We start from the raw sequence: 22,094 nt of genomic DNA, 5'->3' as shown, positions 1-22,094 counted from the left end.
CCACTAGACCAAACGGATGTCCAAAATAACGAAAGTTAAATATTAATGGAAATATTACATGATAAAAAACACGACGGTATATATCCCTTGAATCAAATTACATAAGAAAGAAAAGTGTTTAAATCTTCTTACCTTAATGTGATGTGTTTTGTAGAACCACAGATTCCAGGATCGTCATCATCTTGTGATTGAGTGTTCCGTGCAATCACTTTATTAATACAAGGCATGTGTTTAGTTCTCAAGTGCGATAATAAGGCACTTGTCGATCCTCCTTTGCATCTAAGTACTTTTTTACACAAGAAGCATTTAGCTTTCATCTCTAGTCTCGGCACGTTCACACTTCACTCCGTGACATATTGTGCTTTGCTTCAACTTAGTTGCTTAACACTTAATTGCTAATTTCACCCTTATCTTGCAGGTCACTGAAATGAATATTAAATGCTTGCTCAGTGCGTTTGCGCAGTTGACCTTGACAATCGTTGCACCATATGCACCTGCAAATGTTTACTATCAAAAGCTCGACACATTATAGGCTTAAGACTTTTAGGTTCCAAAACGTTCAAATTTGAATAAAATACATTTAAGGACGTTATACGTTAGAAAAAACGTTGTTTAGGATTTTGTTTTATATATTACAGAAAATGACATTTTCGTACATTTGATTATCAGTATATTTTAACAATGTTAGCTATTGTGCACATCGAAACATCTTTTAATACAACAATATTTTAGTTTTAAGCTAACAGTTTTAAGCTAACATCTTTTAAACAAAATAAAATATTAATAGAACTTTCCTTACCTGGAGTTGTTATTCAAATCTGGTACAAGTACCATTGCCAATGGGGGCCAAGGAGGCGGGCGCTACTCGTAGGCTATACCTGCACCCCAGACTGGTAGTATATATTAATATTGCGCAAATAATGTGAAATTAACCTTTTCTGTATAACTCCCTCAAATAAAATGTATCCACCCTTCGATTGTGTCCCCAAGAAATTAAATCTGATACTCTGACTGGTGGTATAGCATATCATAGCCAGTTTAGAACTACAATGGACCTAATATTTTTATTTTACTTACTTATTATTTTTAATTTTCCTCTTTTTAAAATCGAATGCACTTCACTTTCCTAGAATCACACTAAGGGAGAAAATAATACCTATATGAGGTAGAACATACCGCGTAGAGGGAGCCTTGTTATTCCATTGTTCAAAACTGTTTGACGAAGAGAGGCTAAATCAATATTTCGTGCGTTGATATATATACATAAATGGCACTTAGGGTATAGATTCTAAACGCGGGGGGGATTCCGTCCCGACTTCGAAAAAATATGTATGCGTCGCCCAGTTCCTTAAGAAATACAATGGAGAGAGTTAGGAAGGGGTAACAAGCGTGACGTCATGCTGCTACCTACCGTCTTCCTACCTTTTCAGATCCACTTTTACCCCTTTTTATGACCCCCAAATTAGAACATTTTAGATGGTTTAAAATTCTGGTATTTTTGATCATAGCAACTTGACCTGTAAAGAAGACACAAAATTTCTCCATTAACTGTACAGGAACGAAATAGAATCATCCTTTAGAATCTGAAGCTTCGACATAACACTTAATTTGTGATGTGTGTCACTGCATGAGACCACTGCGTGGTAGCGATTTGTGTTCACGCAAAGCAAAATGTGCGTACATCAGCAAATACAAAACAGAAAAAAGCTATTTATTAATGCTTATTTTCATTACCGAAACTAAATGCAAATATTACGTTGTGTCGAGCTCGAATACCGCTTGTGAATGAGGGCTCAGAGCGCTTGAAAAAATTGATTTACACAATAATTTTCTACTCTGAGTCCAGGAAATGAACACCAATAGGCCTACATACATTTCAATTTCTTACCGGTAAGTAGTTATCCGGATTTTCGGTATCCAGTTCTAAAACAAGCCAAAAAGTTCGCTATAGTAGATTAATTCAACGACGGTACTAAGAAAGAGCTGTTTCAAAGAAACAATACACAGTAATTTTTGGAAAGGCGGTAGATGAGCCTCCGTAGGATTGTCTCCGTCTGTCTTTATTCGTGAAGACAATAAATCAAGCAATTTTTGTACTAGTATTACCATTTCTTCTATCTACTACATAATATTACGCAACTCTATCATACAGGGCATAGTGTTTCATTTCAGTATTCTCCCCATTAAATTGATCACTTGTGACTATACATATCTATATATTAAAATGCTAGGTTTATATGTTTGTGTGCAAAGAAAAGTTTATGTGTTTGTCTCCAATCCTTTTGACAATGAGATCTCGAAAACCACAAGTGCTAGAATCGTGCCATTTTTGCTGGTCGATTCCAAATTTTGTGTAGATTGGCCCAGTTCCAATTTAATATTTAAAAAACATGGCCATTATTTCTTTAATACTTTTTTAGGGTACACTGGAAGTGTTGCCTTTTTAAAAAATAACACATTCTTTAAGTTATACACTCCAACAAAACATGTTTGTATACAGTGGTTGTATATTTCTCAGGCGTTTGTTTAATGATCAATTGATAATGAACCGAAACCGGTTTTTTGAAGAAAACCGAAACCGGGTTCTGAAGAAAACCGATACCGTTTATTGAAAAACCGAAACCGGTTTCGGTGAAAACATGTTTTTTGAAAACTTTGAAAAAACGGTTTAGGTTTTTCTTGGAAACCGGAAACCGAAAAACCGGTTCTGCGCCTACCACTAGTATATACTGTATGTGTGTGTCGTCTTTTTAAGCGTATGGTAATTGTATGTTTATCTGTTTATTTATATATTTATTTATTTATGTGTATTTATATATATTTATAATATTATATAATTATTTATGCCAATTATTTGTTAGTTTAGATTAGTTGTGCCAAGATCGTCCTTTTGATGTGTGTGTGTAATTTACAACAAATAGGAAGCCTCGGTATAGGGAAATACGAATTAGAATACTTGAAGTGGATTGGCTGCTGCCAGGAGCCAATCAGAAACAAGATATCTCAGCTCTTGTGTGTATATAAGACTGCACGTTTCTCATGTATCTCATAGTGTCTGATGAAGCCAAAATGTTAGTTGGCGAAACTGTAACACGTATGTAATATTTTTATGTGAATATATTGTTTCGCTGAGCAAATATTTTGTTTGTGTTTAAGTATATATAAAGCAAAGCTTCTACTTATGGAAAATATTACATGTGTAAGGATAAAATAGTATTGTAACGCCGCTAGTGGCGCATCGAGCCGGAAGCTTCATATCGTGTGGAATGAGTTGATAGCCGGTAAATTTGCAATTAAGTTTGAGAGTGAGATGCGTTTTACTGATAAGTAATGTGTCAAATTGTTCCTCGTGTAATAGTTGTTACAATATGAGTTTATGAGGTAAGTACAAGAGAATGTTGAGAAATAGAAATAAAAGTCATAGTCAAATAACTAGATACATGATCACTATGAAGTTAAATAGTTGTTTCGGGTGGAGATACATGAAAGTGCATGTACGAACCACTGTAAGTGTCATGAAAATCGAGGTGAAGAATGTTGCGAGCTGCGTGCTGAACGTGTTTTAATATTAATGGTTGTGCAAAAGACGAACGTTTTGAAGAGTGCGGGTGACAAATGCTAATAGTTTATGCATATAAAGAAATTGATTAGTCTTTCGAAGTCTCACCTTTTCGATTTTGAACATAATGAGTCAATAGTGGTACTACAAGTTTCGGCCTGAATTCTTCTGGAGCAAGCCGAGACTTGCACTTGTAGCTATATGTCGGAGGCGGAAATTGATACCAAGCGTTGCAGATTGGAACTTGTTGCAGATTCGGACAGTTTTCATAGGAAAAGGAAAAGTGTGCACATCTTTGTAGGATAACAGGTTCATAGGATGTACTTTGTTTTCTTGACAGCGTTTACCTGGGTGAGGAATTGGTCGTAATGAGCAGGATTGTTCAAATCGGTGTCTCTTCTTGAAAATTAAGATTTGTTTATACAAAAGGTCGCTGATAATATCCTGTGATGTTCTCAGAATTCGAACTATGTACGTTGGTCCCTGATTGTTCCGAATACGGATGCATTTTTAAAGGTGTATCCCACTTCAGGAAGTTCAGCCTATATATCAAGTGTTATAGATAGAGGGACTCCTCGTACTACTATTGACATGGTATGTGGCTGAGGTTGCTAGTGTCGGATGTTGTTGAGAGAAGTTAAAGTTGCAGTTTTCCTGAACATTTCGAAACTGGATTGTCACGAATTATTTGCGAAGTTAGCCGACTGTGATTTAATGATGAATCCATTTTTTGTTTCTACCATTTGCGAAATATCTTTGCGTTGCCGATACTGGAGAAACTAGACAAGTAAAACCTTCGAACTAAAGTACTTTGTATTGTAGTTTTTTCTGTAGCAAGCTGTAGACAGGCTGCACAGGAGGATAAGCTAGTTGGAGTCAGAGTCGGAGCTCGAGATGCTATGTGCATTTGTATGCTTCTTAAATGGTGGTGAACTCATTGATGATGCTTGGTGGTTGCCACTGGTCGGAGAACGAGAACTCTGGGAACTTGGTTCAGTGTATGCTGAGCAAGAATGAAATTGTGGAATGAAGAAAGTGGGAGGAAACTCGAAAACTCCGAGGAAACCCAAGCACACGGTGTTTGTCCACCACAAAGTTAACTTGGCGGGAGCAGGGTTTGGACTCGAGACCCCATGCATCAGAGGTAAACGCTTTACAACTGAGCCACCCCGGCAATTTTATCTTCAAAGGATGTATGAAAGATTTTCCATCGTCAATTATCATATGCGGTAAAATAACCGAACTGAAACACTATGTGATGAGAACAGGATAAGAGTGAAAATGATCATAATGATGATTAAAAATTATACTACTTGTGTACTCCAGCCAAATTACGTTCGTTAAAGCTCTCAATTTTTTGCAACCTGTCGCCTGTTAACGAATTAGCATCACTGTGCGCCCACATGAGTGGAATAAACTGAGTCTAGACTTGGCAGCTACGCCTCACTACATGTGCGCCAGCTGAGAAAGTATGTGAATGCACTACGTTTTACCGGCAAACCAAAGTGGCTAACAAACAATGAGAAGGTTACGCCCTCTGTAACGTGAGTGATGGAAAAGAATTTATTTATAAAGTGTAAGTGGAGATCTGTGCTCTATCGAAATTTTACAATTATACGGTATAAGAACTAACAAAAAATCAAAAAGAAAAAGAAAAATGGGCGTATGGAACTTTGATCCTTAGCATTATAATGTAAGTAAACATATATAACACAACCTAATATAGACAGATTGATTCAATATAAATACAAAACAATTAGAGAAAATAAAAAAATGTGCAAAGGGATAACGAGGATGGAGAATGAGGGGAGGTGCGAAGCACAAGTTAACACATGTGTATTGTTAATCAGACAAATGAATGTGTCTTTTGCGTAGGGTCAACTCTATGTGATGATGGGAACCGGAGAAGCCAAACTGAGCAGAAAGTGATTACTGGGCAGGATATGATGGATGAAAGAGTGGAAGATGCTAATGAATAACATAATCACATATAACCTTCAGCCCCAGATTAGCCCCAATTCGTGACTTTTTTTGAATTATTTGTAAACAAATGCAACAACAGTTTTCTTAATTGGTATGTTAGCAACTTTGGGTGAGACACTTGTCGCTTTCCGGGGAAGATGTGGATTTCGTATTTATATGCCTAAAAGACCTCCAAAATGTGGAATTAAAATTGTTATTCTTGTTGGTGAAACATTATACTACACAACAAACATAGAAGTGTATGTAAGGACACAATCAGAAGGCCCGTTCCAGATAGATAACAAACCTGAAGAAGTAGTCTAGAGATTGTGTCAACAGATTCATGGTTCGTCTTGCAAAGAGACCTTTTTACAATAATCGGTTTACAGGCTGCAATTTGGTTAAATAAATGGAATGAGACAGTAAGTTAACTATTATAGGAACAATTCGTAAAAACTAGAGAGTTGCCCCCGCGTTTGTGAATGCCAAAAGGAGGAAAGAATACAGTAGTGTATTTGGTTTTCATTAGAACTGCACCATTGGTTCGTATGCATCTAAGAAAAATCTGTGTGTAGTGCGGATCTCAAGTACGCCCAATGACGTCAAATTAGATGAGAGTTCCAGAGATAACAGGAAGCCAGAGATGGTCAGATTTTACAACGATACTAAAGGTGGGGTGGACATAGTAGACCAGATACCTACTGAATATGACGAAGAAAGAAATACTACACGATGGCAAATAACGTGATTTTATCACCTCTATAATGTAGAACTGATTAATAGTAATGTTATACATTTAGCGAACACAGCAAGCTTTTTCGGATTGACTCTAGAGGATGCTTCTGTACCTAATCATGTCGGAAAGCGAAGACGATGTTACATGTATAAACACATGTGGCCAGATATTTTGCCAAAAGTGCTGTAAGTGGATTTGCCTAAGTCACGCAAAAATGATGTGTGGAGACTGCTGCAGAAGTGAAACGTGAATATACCGCTATTAGGAGAAATCCTGGTTTACTTCTTCCTAGTTAATAAATATTTTATTTTGAGTACCGGTATCTAAGCAATAAAATAGTCAAATAATTATCGAACTTAATTTTAACAAGAAAGGTATTGCCTCAATAAAAATGTATAGTTTCGCTTAAAGCGTATCCATTGTCTGGTGTTTGTATTTAATATTGTATATATAATACAAATTTAAATCCTAGTTCACATCTTATCAGTCAAAAATGTTTCTGGGTCCAGGAGGAAAAATGTTACCATTCATAAAAATTTTTTTCACCTTACCACTATAAGGTTAAGAATAATGAATCTCACGAGGGTAAAGTGTACTGGCAGAGCGTAAACATTAGGGACAAGGAGTATGCTGATAGCGATTTGGTGTGGGGTCTAAAGTGAGGTAGTATATATTGCATGAATAAAGGGTGCTGAGTTTGGAAGCGTTTGTTAATATAGGTGAGATTTACTTTTTCGATATATTACTGTAATATAGACAAGTTATGCATTGGTATAGCTCCAAAGTGGGACTAGGTAATCGGACAATGAAAGGTAGGTGGAAAACTTTTGGTTAGAAAGTCAACAGTTTTTTTTTTATAGATTTTGAATAATGAAGTTATCCACACTGTAAATCTGTATGTTAAGTTTGGCAGTAACAAACCTTTGTATGTACTAAGGAACGTCTATGCATAAAATACAAAAAGGCGGTATCTAACCGCAGAAAAGTTAAAGTTCGAGCTACTGCTTCGGGAAAAATATTTGTGCTATCTCTATGCTTTATCATTTCCATTGTGAACCCAGTAGTAAGGCAACGGCTAGAGTCTGCGTTTGACAGTTGGAGATGCAGTGAAATATCGTTATCATTTATTGGTAGAGAACACTGAATTAATATAATTTACAATGTTCAACTCAGATGGCAAAAAAAGAGTGAGAGTAACTTGGACAACGTGATCCCACGCTATAGAATTGTGCCAAATCAGATGCTTTATATTCTGCATTGAATGTAGTGATGAGCAGAAGAATGCTGCTCAAAAGTGCAGTGAACAGAAAACCACCTTTAAACTATAATACCAAAATGTACAAAGCATTACAAACAATTCTGCAGACTGTGCTGTAAATATGGCTGTTTAGTGGTGAGCGAAACATGTCTGAAAATATCGACAAGGAACAGTGGAATGTCGTTTCTCAACCAATTCTCTACATAAAAAATAAGACCGCAAGACCATAAAGGCGGACAGTTTGTAGTATTAAAATTAATGGGGCAGCAGAGCACAGAATGATCTCGTACGCGAGTGTGAAACTATTTGAGCAGAGATAAGTCTGTCGGAAAACAGTCTTCGGCGGGTGTTTCTGCAGACAATATAGGAACAGTGCTCAAAGTTTACTTGACAGATGCCACGAATCATTTCCGGAAGTTGTCAAAAGGTGACAAAGTTGCTCATTTTGGTGACTATAACTTGAGCTTAGATATGGATCTACAATAAACATGGGATAACATCACACACAAATGGAATCCCTTTGTCAACTATTCTACTCAAGCACTCAATTTGGGATACTACAATTTTCATAGCACGCGTAAAAATAACAGAGTAGATTATATTATCTCTAATCCTCCAACAGAATGCGACATCTCATATAGACTCTCCGCTCGTGTGAGGTTTTTGTCCTTTGTGGATTATGATTTACTTTGCAATATGTGAACCTTGAGTAAATGCCTTGCTAAGCTCTTTGCATCTCTTTGGTGATTGAGTTGTATTCAACTGCATTTCAAGGTTCTAGCTTTGACTATATCGTCTTCCACACTTTCCACTCATGAGGTTTTGATCCTGTGTGGCTCAGCACGTATGAACGTTGAATAAATTCTATTCAAGGATTTTTGCAAGGTGAGATTTTGCTACTGTTTGGATTCACATGTGTGTAGCCAATTTCGAACGTAGATTAAATGCCTTACCACACTCTTGACATGTGTGGTGTTTTACTCCTGTGTGGATTAACATGTCTCTAGCCAAACTTCAACGTTTATCAAATTACATACCGCACTCAGGGCGTATTAATGCATATTAATATGTGTAGCAAGAGTTGAACTTCGATTAAACTTCCCACCACACTCTTAGCATACGTGACCTCTTTTTCTTGTATGGATTAATATGTGTGTAACTAAATTTAAACGATATTTAAATTCGCCATCACACTCGTAGCATGTGTGATATTTTTTTCCTCTGAGGATTAACATATGTGCAGCCTATTTGGAACATCGATTAAATGACTTACAACACTCTTGGCATGTTTAATCTTTTTCTCCTTTGTGAAACAAATAAACGTAACCACACTTGAACATAGTCTAAATCCTTCACCACACGCTTGGCGCGTGTAAGTTTCTTCTGTGTGGACTAACATGTGTGTACTTAAACCTCAACATTGACTAAATGGATTATCTGTCTCTTGGAAAGTGTGATGTTTTTCTCCTGTGTGGATTAACATGTGTCTAGCCAAATGTGAAAGATGAGTAAATGCCTTACCACACTCTCGGCACGTGTGAGGTTTTTCTCCTGTGTGGATTAACATGTGTGTGGCCAAAGTCGAACGTCGATTAAATGCCTCACCACACTCTTAGCACTTGTAAGGGTTTCTCCTGTATGTATTAACATGTGTGTAGCCAAATTCGAGCGATCATTAAAAGCCTTACCACACTCTTGGCACGTGTAAGGTTTATCTCCTGTGTGGATTAACATGTGTCTAGCCAAATGTGAACGTTGAGTAAATGCCTAACCACACTCTTGGTACGAGTGAGGGTTTTCTCCTGTGTGTAGCCAAATTCGAGCTATCAAAAACCTTACCACACTCTTAGCACTTGTAAGGTTTTTCTCCTGTATGTATTAACATGTGTGTAGCCAAATTCGAGCGATCATTAAAAGCCTTACCACAGTCTTGGAACGTGTAAGGTTTTTCTCCTGTGAGGATTAACATGTGTCTAGCCAAATGTGAACGTTGAGTATATGCCTTACCACACACTTGGCACGTGTGAGGTTTTTCTCCTGTGTGGATTAACACGTGTGTAGCCAAAGTTAAACGTCGATTAAATGAATCACCACATTCTAGACACGTGTGAGATTTTTTTCCAGTGTGGATTAACATGTGTCTAGCCAAACCTGAACGTTGAGTAAATGCCTTACCACATTTTAGGCACGTGTGAGATTTTTTTCCAGTGTGGATTAACATGTGTCTAGCCAAACCTGAACGTTGAGTAAATGCCTTACCACATTCTAGGCACGTGTGAGGTCTTTCTCCTGTGTGGATTAACATGTGTATGGCCAAACTTGATCGTTGAGTAAATGCCTTACCACACTCGTGGCACATGTGAAGTTTTATCTTCTGTGTGGATTAACATGTGTGTAGCCAAAGTTGAACGTTGATTAAATGAATTACCACATTCTAGGCACGTGTGAGGTTTTTCACCAGTGTGGATTAACATGTGTCTAGCCAAATCTGAAAGTTGAATAAATGCCTTACCACATTCTAGGCACGTGTGAGGTTTTTCTCCTGTGTGGATTAACATGTGTGTAGCCAAATTCGAGCGATCACTAAAAGCCTTACCACACTCTTGGCACGTGTGAGATTTTTCTCCTGTGTGGATTAACATGTGTGTAGCCAAATTTGAACGTCGTTTAAATGCCTTACCACATTCTAGGCACGTGTGAGGTTTTTCTCCTGTCTGGATTAACATGTGTATGGCCAAACTTTAACGATGAGCAAATGCCTTACCACACTCGTGGCACATGTGAGGGTTTTCTCCTGTGTGGATTAACATGTGTGTAGCCAAATTTGAACGTTGATTAAATGCCTTACCACACTCATGGCACGTGTGAAGTTTTTCTCCTGTGTGGATTAACATGTGTGTAGCCAAATGTGAACGTTGAGTAAATGCCTTACCACACTCTTGGCACGTGTGAGGTTTTTCTCCTGTGTGCATTAACATGTGTGTAGCCAAATTTGAACGTCGATTAAATGCCTTACCACATTCTAGGCACGTGTGAGGTTTTTCTCCTGTGTGGATTAACATGTGTCTGGCCAAATCTGAACGTTTAGTAAATGCCTTACCACATTCTAGGCACGTGTGAGGTTTTTGTCCTGTGTGGATTAACATGTGTGTAGCCAAATTCAAGCAATCACTAAAAGCCTCACCACACTCTTGGCACGTGTGAGATTTTTCTCCTGTGTGGATTAACATGTGTGTAGCCAAATTTGAACGTCGTTTAAATGCCTTACCACATTCTAGGCACGTGTAAGGTTTTTCTCCTTTGTGGATTAACATGTGTGTAGAGAAGGTCGAAGATCGATTAAATGCCTTACCACACTCTTGGTACGTGTGTAGTTTTCCTCCTGTATGAATTACCATGTGCGTAGCCAAACTTGAACATACTCGAAATTCCTTTCCACATACTTCACAAATATGAGATTTTTCACCTGAATGCACAAACTCACCACTTGACACAGTTGAACTTTGATTAGAGCGTTTATCACTATTTTCGTACGTATGAGGCTTTTCACTTTCCTGTGTCACCATATTTTTTGTCAAACGTGATCGATGATACCCTTTGGCAAACTGCGTCGAAGTATAAGATTCCTCATAAGTATGAGAAATGGCTTTATTTAATGTAGTAAAGGTATTCCCTTCTCCGTGGAAAGCAAAGATGTTATCGCGCCTGTAACAAATTCAACAAACAATGAAATGTAAATGGAGATAGTGATTAAGTAGCAAGAAAACATGTAATCATTCGCCGTATTACATGATAAAGTTACGCTTCATTTGTTTTATTAAATTAAATATTGTAGAAATATGAAATGGAGTACCATTTCACTATTGTCTCAAAATAAATTGCTGTAGTTTGTTTCACTATATCAAATTAAACGACCATTTATATCGTGGCGGTCATAAGTCTATGACAAAGTATTGTCGGCAGTCTTGACACAAATGCACAGTATGAGAATTAAATCTGTCTTATTTGTAGTTTCGTGTGGAGAAAACACCAACTTGCGATCCAAAGGTTAACTTATATCATCATAGGAGGAACACGAAAGACATTTTGAAACCAATTAAAAAATTACATACAACTTTCCAAGCTGAGGCAGAGTAACTTAGAGTAACAAGACTAAAGATGAATCATTTACAGCGTTGTGATCGTGGTTCACTGGTCTAAGGCTCGACCAGTAATCTCGAGGTTCTTCGATCAAATACACGTCATGCATTTTTTTTCTATACGAATTTTGATGGAAATAGATCGGCGATAACACACGCTTCATTACATTCAAATATTTGAATACTCGTTTGTTTCAGCACTTGAACTATCAAATTTTCAGGAATAATACTAATAATAATCACAATTATTTCGAAGAATATTTAAAAATTAAAATCTTATTATCGCTCAGCTCGTACCATTACAAGCAGAAACGTGAAATTAGGCAAAAAAAATATTTCGGTTTTGTGTAATGTTGCCCATGAAAACACGAATTTCTCATCTCGATTCTAAAACAGACCAAACAAAATCGGATTGAAACATTTTAATTCGAGACGGGACAAGGTTAACTCACACCATAGTCATGCTTTGGAGATGAGAATCGAGACGAGACCAAAACTATCGTAAACATTTCTCATCTTATCTCGATTCTAGAAATAGTGTATGCCACTATTTAAGCAACAATTGCTCTGTAGACTGAATCTTATACATCATTTTGATAGTTTGTATTTCTGAGCTCACTGAATTATGGTCTGTGTATATTATTGTAGCAAAGATTTTTTAATTACATCTGCAAACTTGACAAGTTGTTTTATACAAGCTTTAGTTTTCAATTATATTCAGTTCTTTTTTTTTTACAGTTTTTTCCTGAAAACGTACAGTAGAATATATGCTACACGAAATATTAGCAGAATTCTTTCGTTTAAATTTGAGTAGCTGTAGAGGTGTCTCATGATGGTATGGAACCCCTTTCTTGAAACCCCTTCGACATCTTCTGTAGCTTAGCCAGCATAACCATTACTTAAAAACAACTGTAATTACGGCTCTTGTGAGTTTAGAATCCCTGCTTTCTACACCAAAATTACCTCGAAACTTTCCGTTATAACATTTAACTTTCCTTATATAACATTTAGCTAGTTGTAGGGAAACTTTCCGTTATAACATGTAGCTAGTTGTAGGAACGTATCGAGAGGGTATGTGCTGTTGGTCCTTACACTTCTCTCCAATCCCGACTATTTTGTAACTTATGGCTTACGCTACGGGTTATTTTACAGGCTTTGATACAATGTGTCATCATACGAAATTTGTTACCTATACTATTAATATTATTAGTATTATTACTGAATATTTGAGACCTCAATATTACGTCACACTGCCGTAACAAAGCTGGGATAAATGCAATAAACAAGTGACAAATCTTGGGAAAAACACGAAAATCAATGTGAAGGTTACGATTATATTTACAAGAATCTAAGAACTACCAAAAAACACGATTTCAACCACATGGCGACCGTTCTCCGGATTAAATTATAGCATTCTCCTACAACTGCTTCTACAATACCATTAGTTATACAGATAACGTGTTGAGTTTGGATCTGATTAGCCTAGTGTCGACAGTCAATTTCCATCACAACCTCGGCGAACACAATTAATTAAAAATAAAGCAGAGTGATAGATAAAAACAAGAACTGAGTAATGTAGATTTTTCATGTAAATTAAGTAAATATGTTTTGACATTGAGAGCAACAGAGATTAATGTAGCTCATAAAAATGTTTCTTGTTGAATTTAAGTCCTTGTAGATGTGAGTGGATAGCAAACAGCTGATTGAGTATACACACATACATACATCTTTTACACTATGCATCTTCATGTGCATTTATGAATAAGAGTAAATATCTTAATACTAATACACAATAACACACTGAGCAAGGCTATGTGATAATATGTAAAAAGAAAACAGTATCGCGTGACAGTTTCAACACAATAACTGTGCAAACAAACAGAGAACATATAGAGAATGTTTCGGAAAGCAGGTATTAGGACGTACAGGAAAAGAGGAAGCAGAATAATTGAACTAGTCAGAAGAAAAATTTACATAGGAGAAACAAAAAAATGCAAAAAAAAGGATTAATCAGCACCAGGATGATGTAAGATTGAAAATGGACAACAATGCGATATAAGAGCATCAGAAAGAAACAAACCACAGGATAGGGTGGGAAGGAGCAGAGGTCATAGAAGTAGAGAACAGGACTTTGGTGAGAAAATGGAAGGAAGCCAGAGAGATTATGAAAGCAGGACGCAAGGTGATGAACTGGAATGCAAGATTCTCGATAAATAAGGAGTGAGAGAAGATTCTGCTTAAAGAAGAAGGAATAAAAAGGAAGAAGAAAGAAAGAGAAACAAAATAACAAGGAAAATAAGGATAATTAGAGGACAGGACGCATCCAGCGGAAAAAAAGTAAACCTTTAATTGGACACGTGTGCAGCGAAAAAGTGAAAGTGAAAGCCAGACAAGTGTTACTTTTTAAGAAGGGGCGGAACCTAATTAAAATTGATCTCCGGACAGTATATATAAGTGATGACAAACTCCCAGCAACCAGAAGGAGTGGAAGTCTGATGAAGACACAGTTCTTGTGTAGAAACTATCACGTGATACTGTTTTTCAAATAATATCACATGGCCTTGCTGAGTATGTTATTATGTATTAGTACAAAATGGAATCAAAACCTGATAGAATAGTTATAGAAAATATTTTATATATGGTACTAGTTTATATCTGTGTTAGTTTTATATTGAAGCACTTCGTAAAGTGAAACCTGAGTTGTAAAAAGAAGGATTGGTCGTCAATGGTCGTAATATCAAAATTCTTAGTGTTTCATGTTTTAAGTGCATATTTCTTATTTTCGTATTAAACTCAAACATTTATATTTTTGTACTTTAAATTAGTTGCTCGTAACTCATATCAATATGGAGGCTAGTGTTTTAGAACAATTTCAAGCAATGTTGACAGAGGAATTAGAGAAACAATTAGAAACCATTGCTCAAAAATGGTAATGAATATTGGATGCCTAGGACAAAAAATACATGAATCAGTAGGTGAACTTTAAAAGCCTGTAACAGAAACGATTTGAGAGCGTAGGAAAGATCGAATTGAATGCCAAAGCAGACAGCTTACGTAATAATATCAAAGTAGCCAATAACTCCTTTACTGAAGTACTCTCTAAATTAGTTAACGCGGTCAATAATGTTCATTCAGTAACTGCTGAGTTTAAAAATAGTGTAGCGGAATGAAAGAGAGGTCTCAATGTGTTCTATGAATACATGCGAACGGCACAGTTTGAGTGTAGGCAAACCAACAAAATAAAAGAGTGCAAGGTGGAAAAGAAACCGTCTTGAATTCGAGCCGGGCCCAAGTTGTGAAAGATATGTGCCAAATAAACCAGAAAGTCGATTACAGTCAGGAAAAGGAAATATGCAGTGTAGAGATAGCAAAAAAGAAGAATCGTTACATGTAGCTGTAAAAAATTGTTTCTAATGTAATTGTTTTGCCGGCAAGGGATACCGATGTTTCACACATGATAAGCGGTAGAGTTCAGGTTGCGCGTATACGCCCTCTCGAAAAAGCCAGGGAAGGCTTGAGAGTTCAATTGATAATTTTGTGTGATAAAGGAGTTACAGTGTGGTCGGTTTTGTGTCACAGGCAAATGGTTTTGCGCGAATTAACAAATTAAAATTTGTCTTTGTAACAGTGTATGTCTAACGTAAGTTGCGTTTTAGTGCTGCAAATCCATTCCGACTTTATCAGCTTTGAGTATAGTAGAAGGAAACGACTTCAAATTCACAATAGACCCGCCAAGTGAATTCTGTTTTACGTAGTGAAGGTCTCGTACATAATATATCGGTCGGAAATGTTTACCGTGAACAAGCGTAACACTCCAAATAAAGCACACGCAGTCGAAAGTATATTTCCGTTAAGGAACCCAATTCAAACACCAAAGTTATGAAGAAAAATAAGATGGCCAATGATACCCAGTTGAGTTTTCGTAATACATTATTAACGTAAACTCGATTTCGAGGAGCATAATTAGTAAAATTAAAATGAGCAAACGTGATCATATCAGTACATCAGATGCAACATTTATTAATTTTCACTTGCCGAAATGTTTGAATTTTCAACTAGTACTTCACTATTGCGAAATTGTAAAAAGCGAAAGTTTAAGTGTAGTGCTACAAAAAATGTAGACATGTTGATTGCTCATGATGAAAACAATGTGCGTCGACTTCCACGTACAGCGTGTTCTTAGCACGCACAACCACACATTAGGCGTGCAGAAGGAAATAAGTTGAGAATAAAAGGAAAGTGCCTTGGTAAGCGTAATTCGGAACGCACTAAACTCGGTCAAAGACGAACTACATGCAAATTAAAGTCGAGCTGTAGGCGAGGTTATTTCGAGTGAAAATTCGGAAGAAGTATACATCGACTCCGAAGTACACTAAAAAGCTTAAGCTAAAACACGTACGAACATTGTATAGTAAACTACATGGCAAAATATAGTAATAGTAAGCGCAAACAAAAAAAAAGGAATTTATGGCAGGTATCGCATTGCAGCGTAAATCTAAACGTCGCAAAGGAAGGCGTGTCATTACGTGGAAGTTTAGTAAATACGCTGTAAAAAGGATAAAAATTTTGAAATTAAACAAACTAACTGGAAAAGTACACGTAACCGTGCTAAATTACAGCTTATAAGCGTAACCGGCACAGATGGAAAATTAAAATCTTAGCACCAAAAAAGCGTGAACTTCACCCCAACTCGGGTTAAACCCCGGAAGAGATGAGAAATCAGAAATACCCAATTTGAACTTTTAAAATTTTAGATTATGAAAAAAGGACTACTGCTTATTTATTTGATTATTTCCCCGAATTTCGAAGGTTACTTTTCAGAATCAAAGTGTGTGCCCACCGCCACTGACGCACCAGTCCAAGAAACCATCAATATCGCTCTACAATCAGATACGCTTACTTAGATGTCATGTTTTATGGTTTCCTTACAGTATTTGGAGATGAAAGATGAATGTGGAAAGGAGAGCATTGGAAATTTTAAGCAGGTAATTGATTTAGAACGCGATTTCCGACTTTGAAATGGTAATAATACCGCACCACTTGTGAAAAGTATGGCTATCCCGTTTTGGATGCTGACTTTCAGTATCAAATTCTTATTAGGATGCTTAGGTTTTGTATTTTTTTTTCAGGTCTTTCCAGTTTTGGGAACCATACTTAATAATTTTATTGTCAAATCATGTTTTGAGTTTTTAATCATTCTTCTTTAAGTTTATATTAACATTAACTGTCCCCATACAATCAAGCATTTAGAGACATGTTAGGCAATTAGATATAATTACGAACATAATTAGAGAAGTACTAGTAATAACTACAATTAATCATAAAGTTAAAATTTTGGGTAATTAAAAAAATGTGCTCTTCAGATAGTGAACCTTTTCATCTGATGTTGTGATTGTATAATGAGAAAATATGCGAAATTTGCAATGTAAGATCAAGTCGCCGTCAAAATGCTGTAAGTTAAACACAATTTAGTAATAATATTGAAAGTAATTGACAATAACCTTGAATTTAATAAAGTTGCTCGTTGATTTGTCCGTCGTTCGATATATATATGCAGTCTACTATGAAAATTCAATGTGACTAATGATAACTGAAGTTAATTGACTTCAAAGAAAGCGATATTATAAGCTAAGATGAGTTGAAGATTAAAATATAGTTAATCCCCTAGGGTCATCCCTACATTCGTTATAAAATTAAAGTGATGAAACCAGTCCGACGCCGGGTTGGGTCCCAGCAAATGTGCAGATTCGGCAATGGACTAAAATTTCAAAATTTTGTTCTAATTTTTAATGTTTGGCATAATTAGAGAAAAGTATAATAGTAATAAAATTGATGTTCGGATTTTAGATTTTGATATAAAATTTAGTTTTGATTTGGATTTATAGAAAATAATTAGAGTTTTGATTTGCATTTAGAGAAAGTAAATAAAATGTTATTCTTTTTTATATTTGAAAATAACTCTTGTATTCTTGTGCCTGAAATCATAAACCGGTCTCGAGAAAAAGAAAAAGGGAAGCCCGTTTACGATTTCACCCTTTACTACGATAAACACCGGATACTATGACGTATCGATAGTACGGAGTGCCTACGTCAGTTAGGCAGTATATGGTAAAATTCAGGTTTATGGTATGAGAACATATTAAGTTTGCTACGTACGAGTAGGCCCTGAACAACAATAATGTTTAATGAACAAGTTAATATTACTGTTATCTTGTGTTTCACTATTGTGACAAATGCTCTCAGATGTGACTTTATTCTCGATAAAGATAAGTGCAATTGCTAGTAAGCCACACATAAGTATTAGGTAGCGCTCTTTAAAAGGTTACATTTATAAACCTACCAATTTTGTAGGTACGAGCGGGCCTGAAGTAATACTAATGATTAAAAAATTGATGAATTGAAATGTGAGGTTGCACCATTTAATCTCCTCCCAGGGTGTATTTCTTGTCGTCATTTTCATTATATTTATTTTGTTAAAATGCCTCCTCAAGGCCTGAATGTTGACAGCCCAATTGGGGTTCAGAAATTAACCCTGATTTGTCATGACTAGTGATGGGTAAATTCCCGGGAAGATATTTTTCGGGAATATTCCCTGGGAAGATTCCCGGGAAGATTCCCAAAAGGGGAATGTATCCGGGAATTTATGTTCAATCACAAAGAAAATTGCATTCTTTTATTATATTATGATTTCAAAGTTGAATTATTTTATGTAAACAGCATATTATTACTGTTGTCCACAGAGGATTCTTTAAAATGTATATTCTGAACGGTACTATGTTACTTTATTAACACTTTATTATATTTAGAAAGTACGCATAAATGTATATTTATTTACAATATGTTCTATCAATTAATCATGTGTGAAAAATTATATAGTAAATTATATAGTAACAGTTTAAATTTATACGTAAGTGGATTTGCTCAACTTAACTCTAATACTGATATTATAAGCACATTAAATTTATAAATGTCATAAACCAATTAGATTGGGTAAATGCTAGAAGATACATGTCTCACCAATTTATCAACATTTGCGCATACATATTTATGTTCACAAAATTTGCAACATACTTACTTATCTTTTTATTTTAGCACGTAACATTGCCATACACGACCTTTCATTCTACCTATTTCTCGAAATTCCATACGTTAATACACATGTAAAAGAAGTCCGAATCCCTCTTCAGAAATTCGAGTCAGAGAGAGGAGACAGATCGACGTCTATCACTAATGGTGGTTCAAGGTTTATTAATAGTACTTCATCTCTATTTCTACATAATTCTAAATTACTTTACAAAATTGTTCCTTATCATCATTTGTAAATTAATACTTTGCTAATTTTGGCTGTTCTTTAGCATTGGGGGCAGTTCTGCACCTACTTTTTTGCGATATTCTATTCCGATGCGGTTGTTTTATGTTTTCATACGTTAAAATACGTTATCAACATTAAATTCAGAGAGCATTGCAGAGCGAGCGTTAGCGAATGAAGGCGGGTTAAAGCCCCGCCTGGCACGTGTTTTTCTATATTCGTTACCAACAATTCACTTTATTTTCTCACATAAATCACTTCCACTTACCTTTCCGTTTTATATAATCCCCTACTGCCTTAAAAAAATATGTTCGATACTTTCTTGACTACTTGAACATCACTATCAACTCATTTCTTCCGTAAATCATCTTACTTTTTGCTAATTTTGGCCTCTAATACTAAACAATTACCCTACTTTTTAGTGCAAATTGAAATGGAACTTTAAAGAAATCATATTATTAGTTATATAAAGTACCGTCAAATAATTTTAATTTTTTTAACCTCTAAGCTATTTAAAACCTAGAAGTAAATCATAATATATTAAAATAAAGTAATTAGTCATATTGTTCTTATAAGTTGGAAGATAAAGTAAAGAAATGGAAATAAATTTCTTCCCGGGAATTTATATGCCAGGGAAAAAACCCGGGAATATTCCCATTTTATAAATTCCTTCCCACCGGGAATATTCCCACTGCCCATCACTAGTCATGACTTAAATGCCGAAGGCATGCAACTAGGGTGCTATGTAAGGTCTTATGGTAGAAGCAATTAATTCGAATCGTCAGGGACCCTGCAAGCTTCAGCTGTAAGAGATTGTCAGCACCGTTGGTTTTAGGATCCAATTCATTAATCTGTATTTTTTATGAATCACTTACAACCTGTGTTGTCAAATAATTACGCACAGAATGGCGCTCCGTAGCGCTTAACCGCCGTTTAACTAATTTATTTGTATTAAAATGTTCAAACGGTTATTAGTTACGTTGTATAATATAACGAAACTGACTTAACATTGACGGTAATTCTTCTTAAAATTTGTCGGCCCTTACAGTGACTGTTTTCCACGCCACTACAACAACAAACCCTCCCTGTAATTAGAACTGATGCTGACCCCAACATTAACACCAAAATAAAGTTACATGTTCTATCGTAGGGGGTAGTTGAAACTTCGTGTATACAGTTCATGGTTTTACCGACGGAGGACTGTGAAAATCTCTTCATATTTTGTGCGAAGTAAGGCCTGATGTGCCACTGTAAGCGAAATTTGGTATCAAAATTTAGTGTGGCAAATCATAACACGGAACTATGAAAATGTTTGGGAATGAAGGGATCCATATAATTAAGAAGTTACGTCCCTAATGTATTGTGTTACTTTGGAACACAAATATACGAGCCAAGAAAGCATTTCAGCATGTTACCTATAAAATACTTAGGAACGTACAAGAACACATTCAACACGTAAGACATGTAAGTCATCCTAAATACAGAATTTTGCGCTATTCTTGTTTACCCACATTCTGCGTAATGCCCTAATCTGCATAGCAATCTCATTTTTACCGGCCATCTAGCACATGCTGATTAGCGTTGATTTTACAATAATTCATATATTATGTACGAACACCAAGCCCCTAAAGTGATCCCATATTGAGAAATGCAGGTCCATACCCTAAAAAAGATTCCAGGGAATGTAAAAAGTCGACTTCCTTGAAAAAATGAGTGCAGCTATGAAATGGACTATTGTATGGACCTCTACAAATAATGAACATCCATAGATGGTTAAAATATTCTTTATCTTGTATTTTACTTGTTTTTCGGAGCCCGCCGGAAAAATCAAGCTAGACCCATTTGAGCTAAATCAAAATAAAATCACAAACGTCCATAGTTTATGTTCGAATATAATACATTACAGGTTTACATTTGTAAAATTTTAGGATAATTACCATTCTCATTATTTGTTATTTTAGTGTCTCTATATAAATAAAACAATATCGTCGAGCACCCATATTTTAAATATGTGCAACAATTAGTGAGAAATGTTTAAACAATAATAAAAAAATAATTATTTTATCAAGATACGAACTACATAAGAATTGTATGGATCGTATCAATCTTGCTATTATTTTTATTTGGTATACAGCTTGTCTATGTGTCCCATGTCATTTCCAATTTGTAGGCTACTAACTTACGTTCATGATATCTCCCATACCTAAATATTTCTCGTGACGTATTGCTTTTAACCAACAAATTTTCCGAAACCATGTAACAGTATTATCAATCTGAGCCAATTATTTAATGAAGAATTGAACATTACCTTTCTGGCCGAACTGAATTTAAACTTTTTTTTGTTAATTGTTCGGAGTCATTAGAATACGACGCGCAAGTCTCCTGAACCACAATTTTTTTTAGCGTTTCTATATTACTTTCAAATTCAGGATCTTCTGGTGCTAATTCTGGTTTCACCCTATCAACGTTTAGTTTCACATCCAAAGAGCACATAGCTGTATCCTTGTCCACTGATACCTCTCCTTCCGTTGTAGATAATATTAACTCTTTGTTGTCATTCATTAGTTCGTATGTCCACCCTCTCCCTTCGAGCGGATCATCACTAGGTAAGTCATAAGCAATTTCTTCTTTGCATATCAATTCCAACTTAACAGACGCCTTACCAGCCATTGTGAATTGAAATATAATAAGAATTTAACACTGTTCTTATACTCCCCTTATGTTTTACGTTGCCAGTGTTAATGAAATGATTTACAAGTACTTTCACAAAAACAACTTTATATTTCCAAACTTCTTCTTCTTCGTCTTATTCTTCTTCATCAACCACAATTTTGTAGAAGCGTCAAAAAGTGGCGCAAAAGAACGTTGCCACTGTCTTTGAAAACTTATCGGCAATTTACAAAGGTACTTGAACATGTAAAATGTAATGATTTGATTAGTAGAAAAATGATAAAAGTAATAAGAGGAGTACAAAGGTATATGACATATGCAAAGTAAGAAGTATGATAAAGTAAAATAGACGTGAAAAAAAGTAATGTCACAATCGGGAAAAAATCAAATCGGGAGAGAAATACGACACAATAGGGTAAAGGTCAAAATCGGGAGAGAAGTTCGAACAGGGAAAGAGGGCT

At 35.8% G+C, this 22,094-nt stretch overlaps 1 protein-coding gene across 1 annotated transcript; it reads right to left on the bottom strand.

Moving 5' to 3' along the window:
• Window positions 1–334: 334 nt before the first annotated feature.
• On the bottom strand, window positions 335–21,761 carry LOC145675872 (uncharacterized). The gene is made up of 2 exons (XM_081746650.1): window positions 21,272–21,761; window positions 335–11,220 (listed from the first exon to the last, which is right to left on the bottom strand). The coding sequence occupies exons 1-2, from the start codon at window positions 21,631–21,633 to the stop codon at window positions 10,257–10,259; spliced, it is 1,326 nt and encodes a 441-aa protein (XP_081602776.1). The 5' UTR covers window positions 21,634–21,761; the 3' UTR covers window positions 335–10,256.
• Window positions 21,762–22,094: the final 333 nt, after the last annotated feature.

This window comes from Thermobia domestica, chromosome 18 (assembly GCF_964235325.1).
Source record: "Thermobia domestica chromosome 18, izTheDome1.hap1.1, whole genome shotgun sequence".
Lineage (NCBI taxonomy): Eukaryota > Metazoa > Arthropoda > Insecta > Zygentoma > Lepismatidae > Thermobia > Thermobia domestica.
Note: the sequence above shows the minus strand (reverse complement) of the source record. Positions and strands in the feature narration are given on the sequence as shown.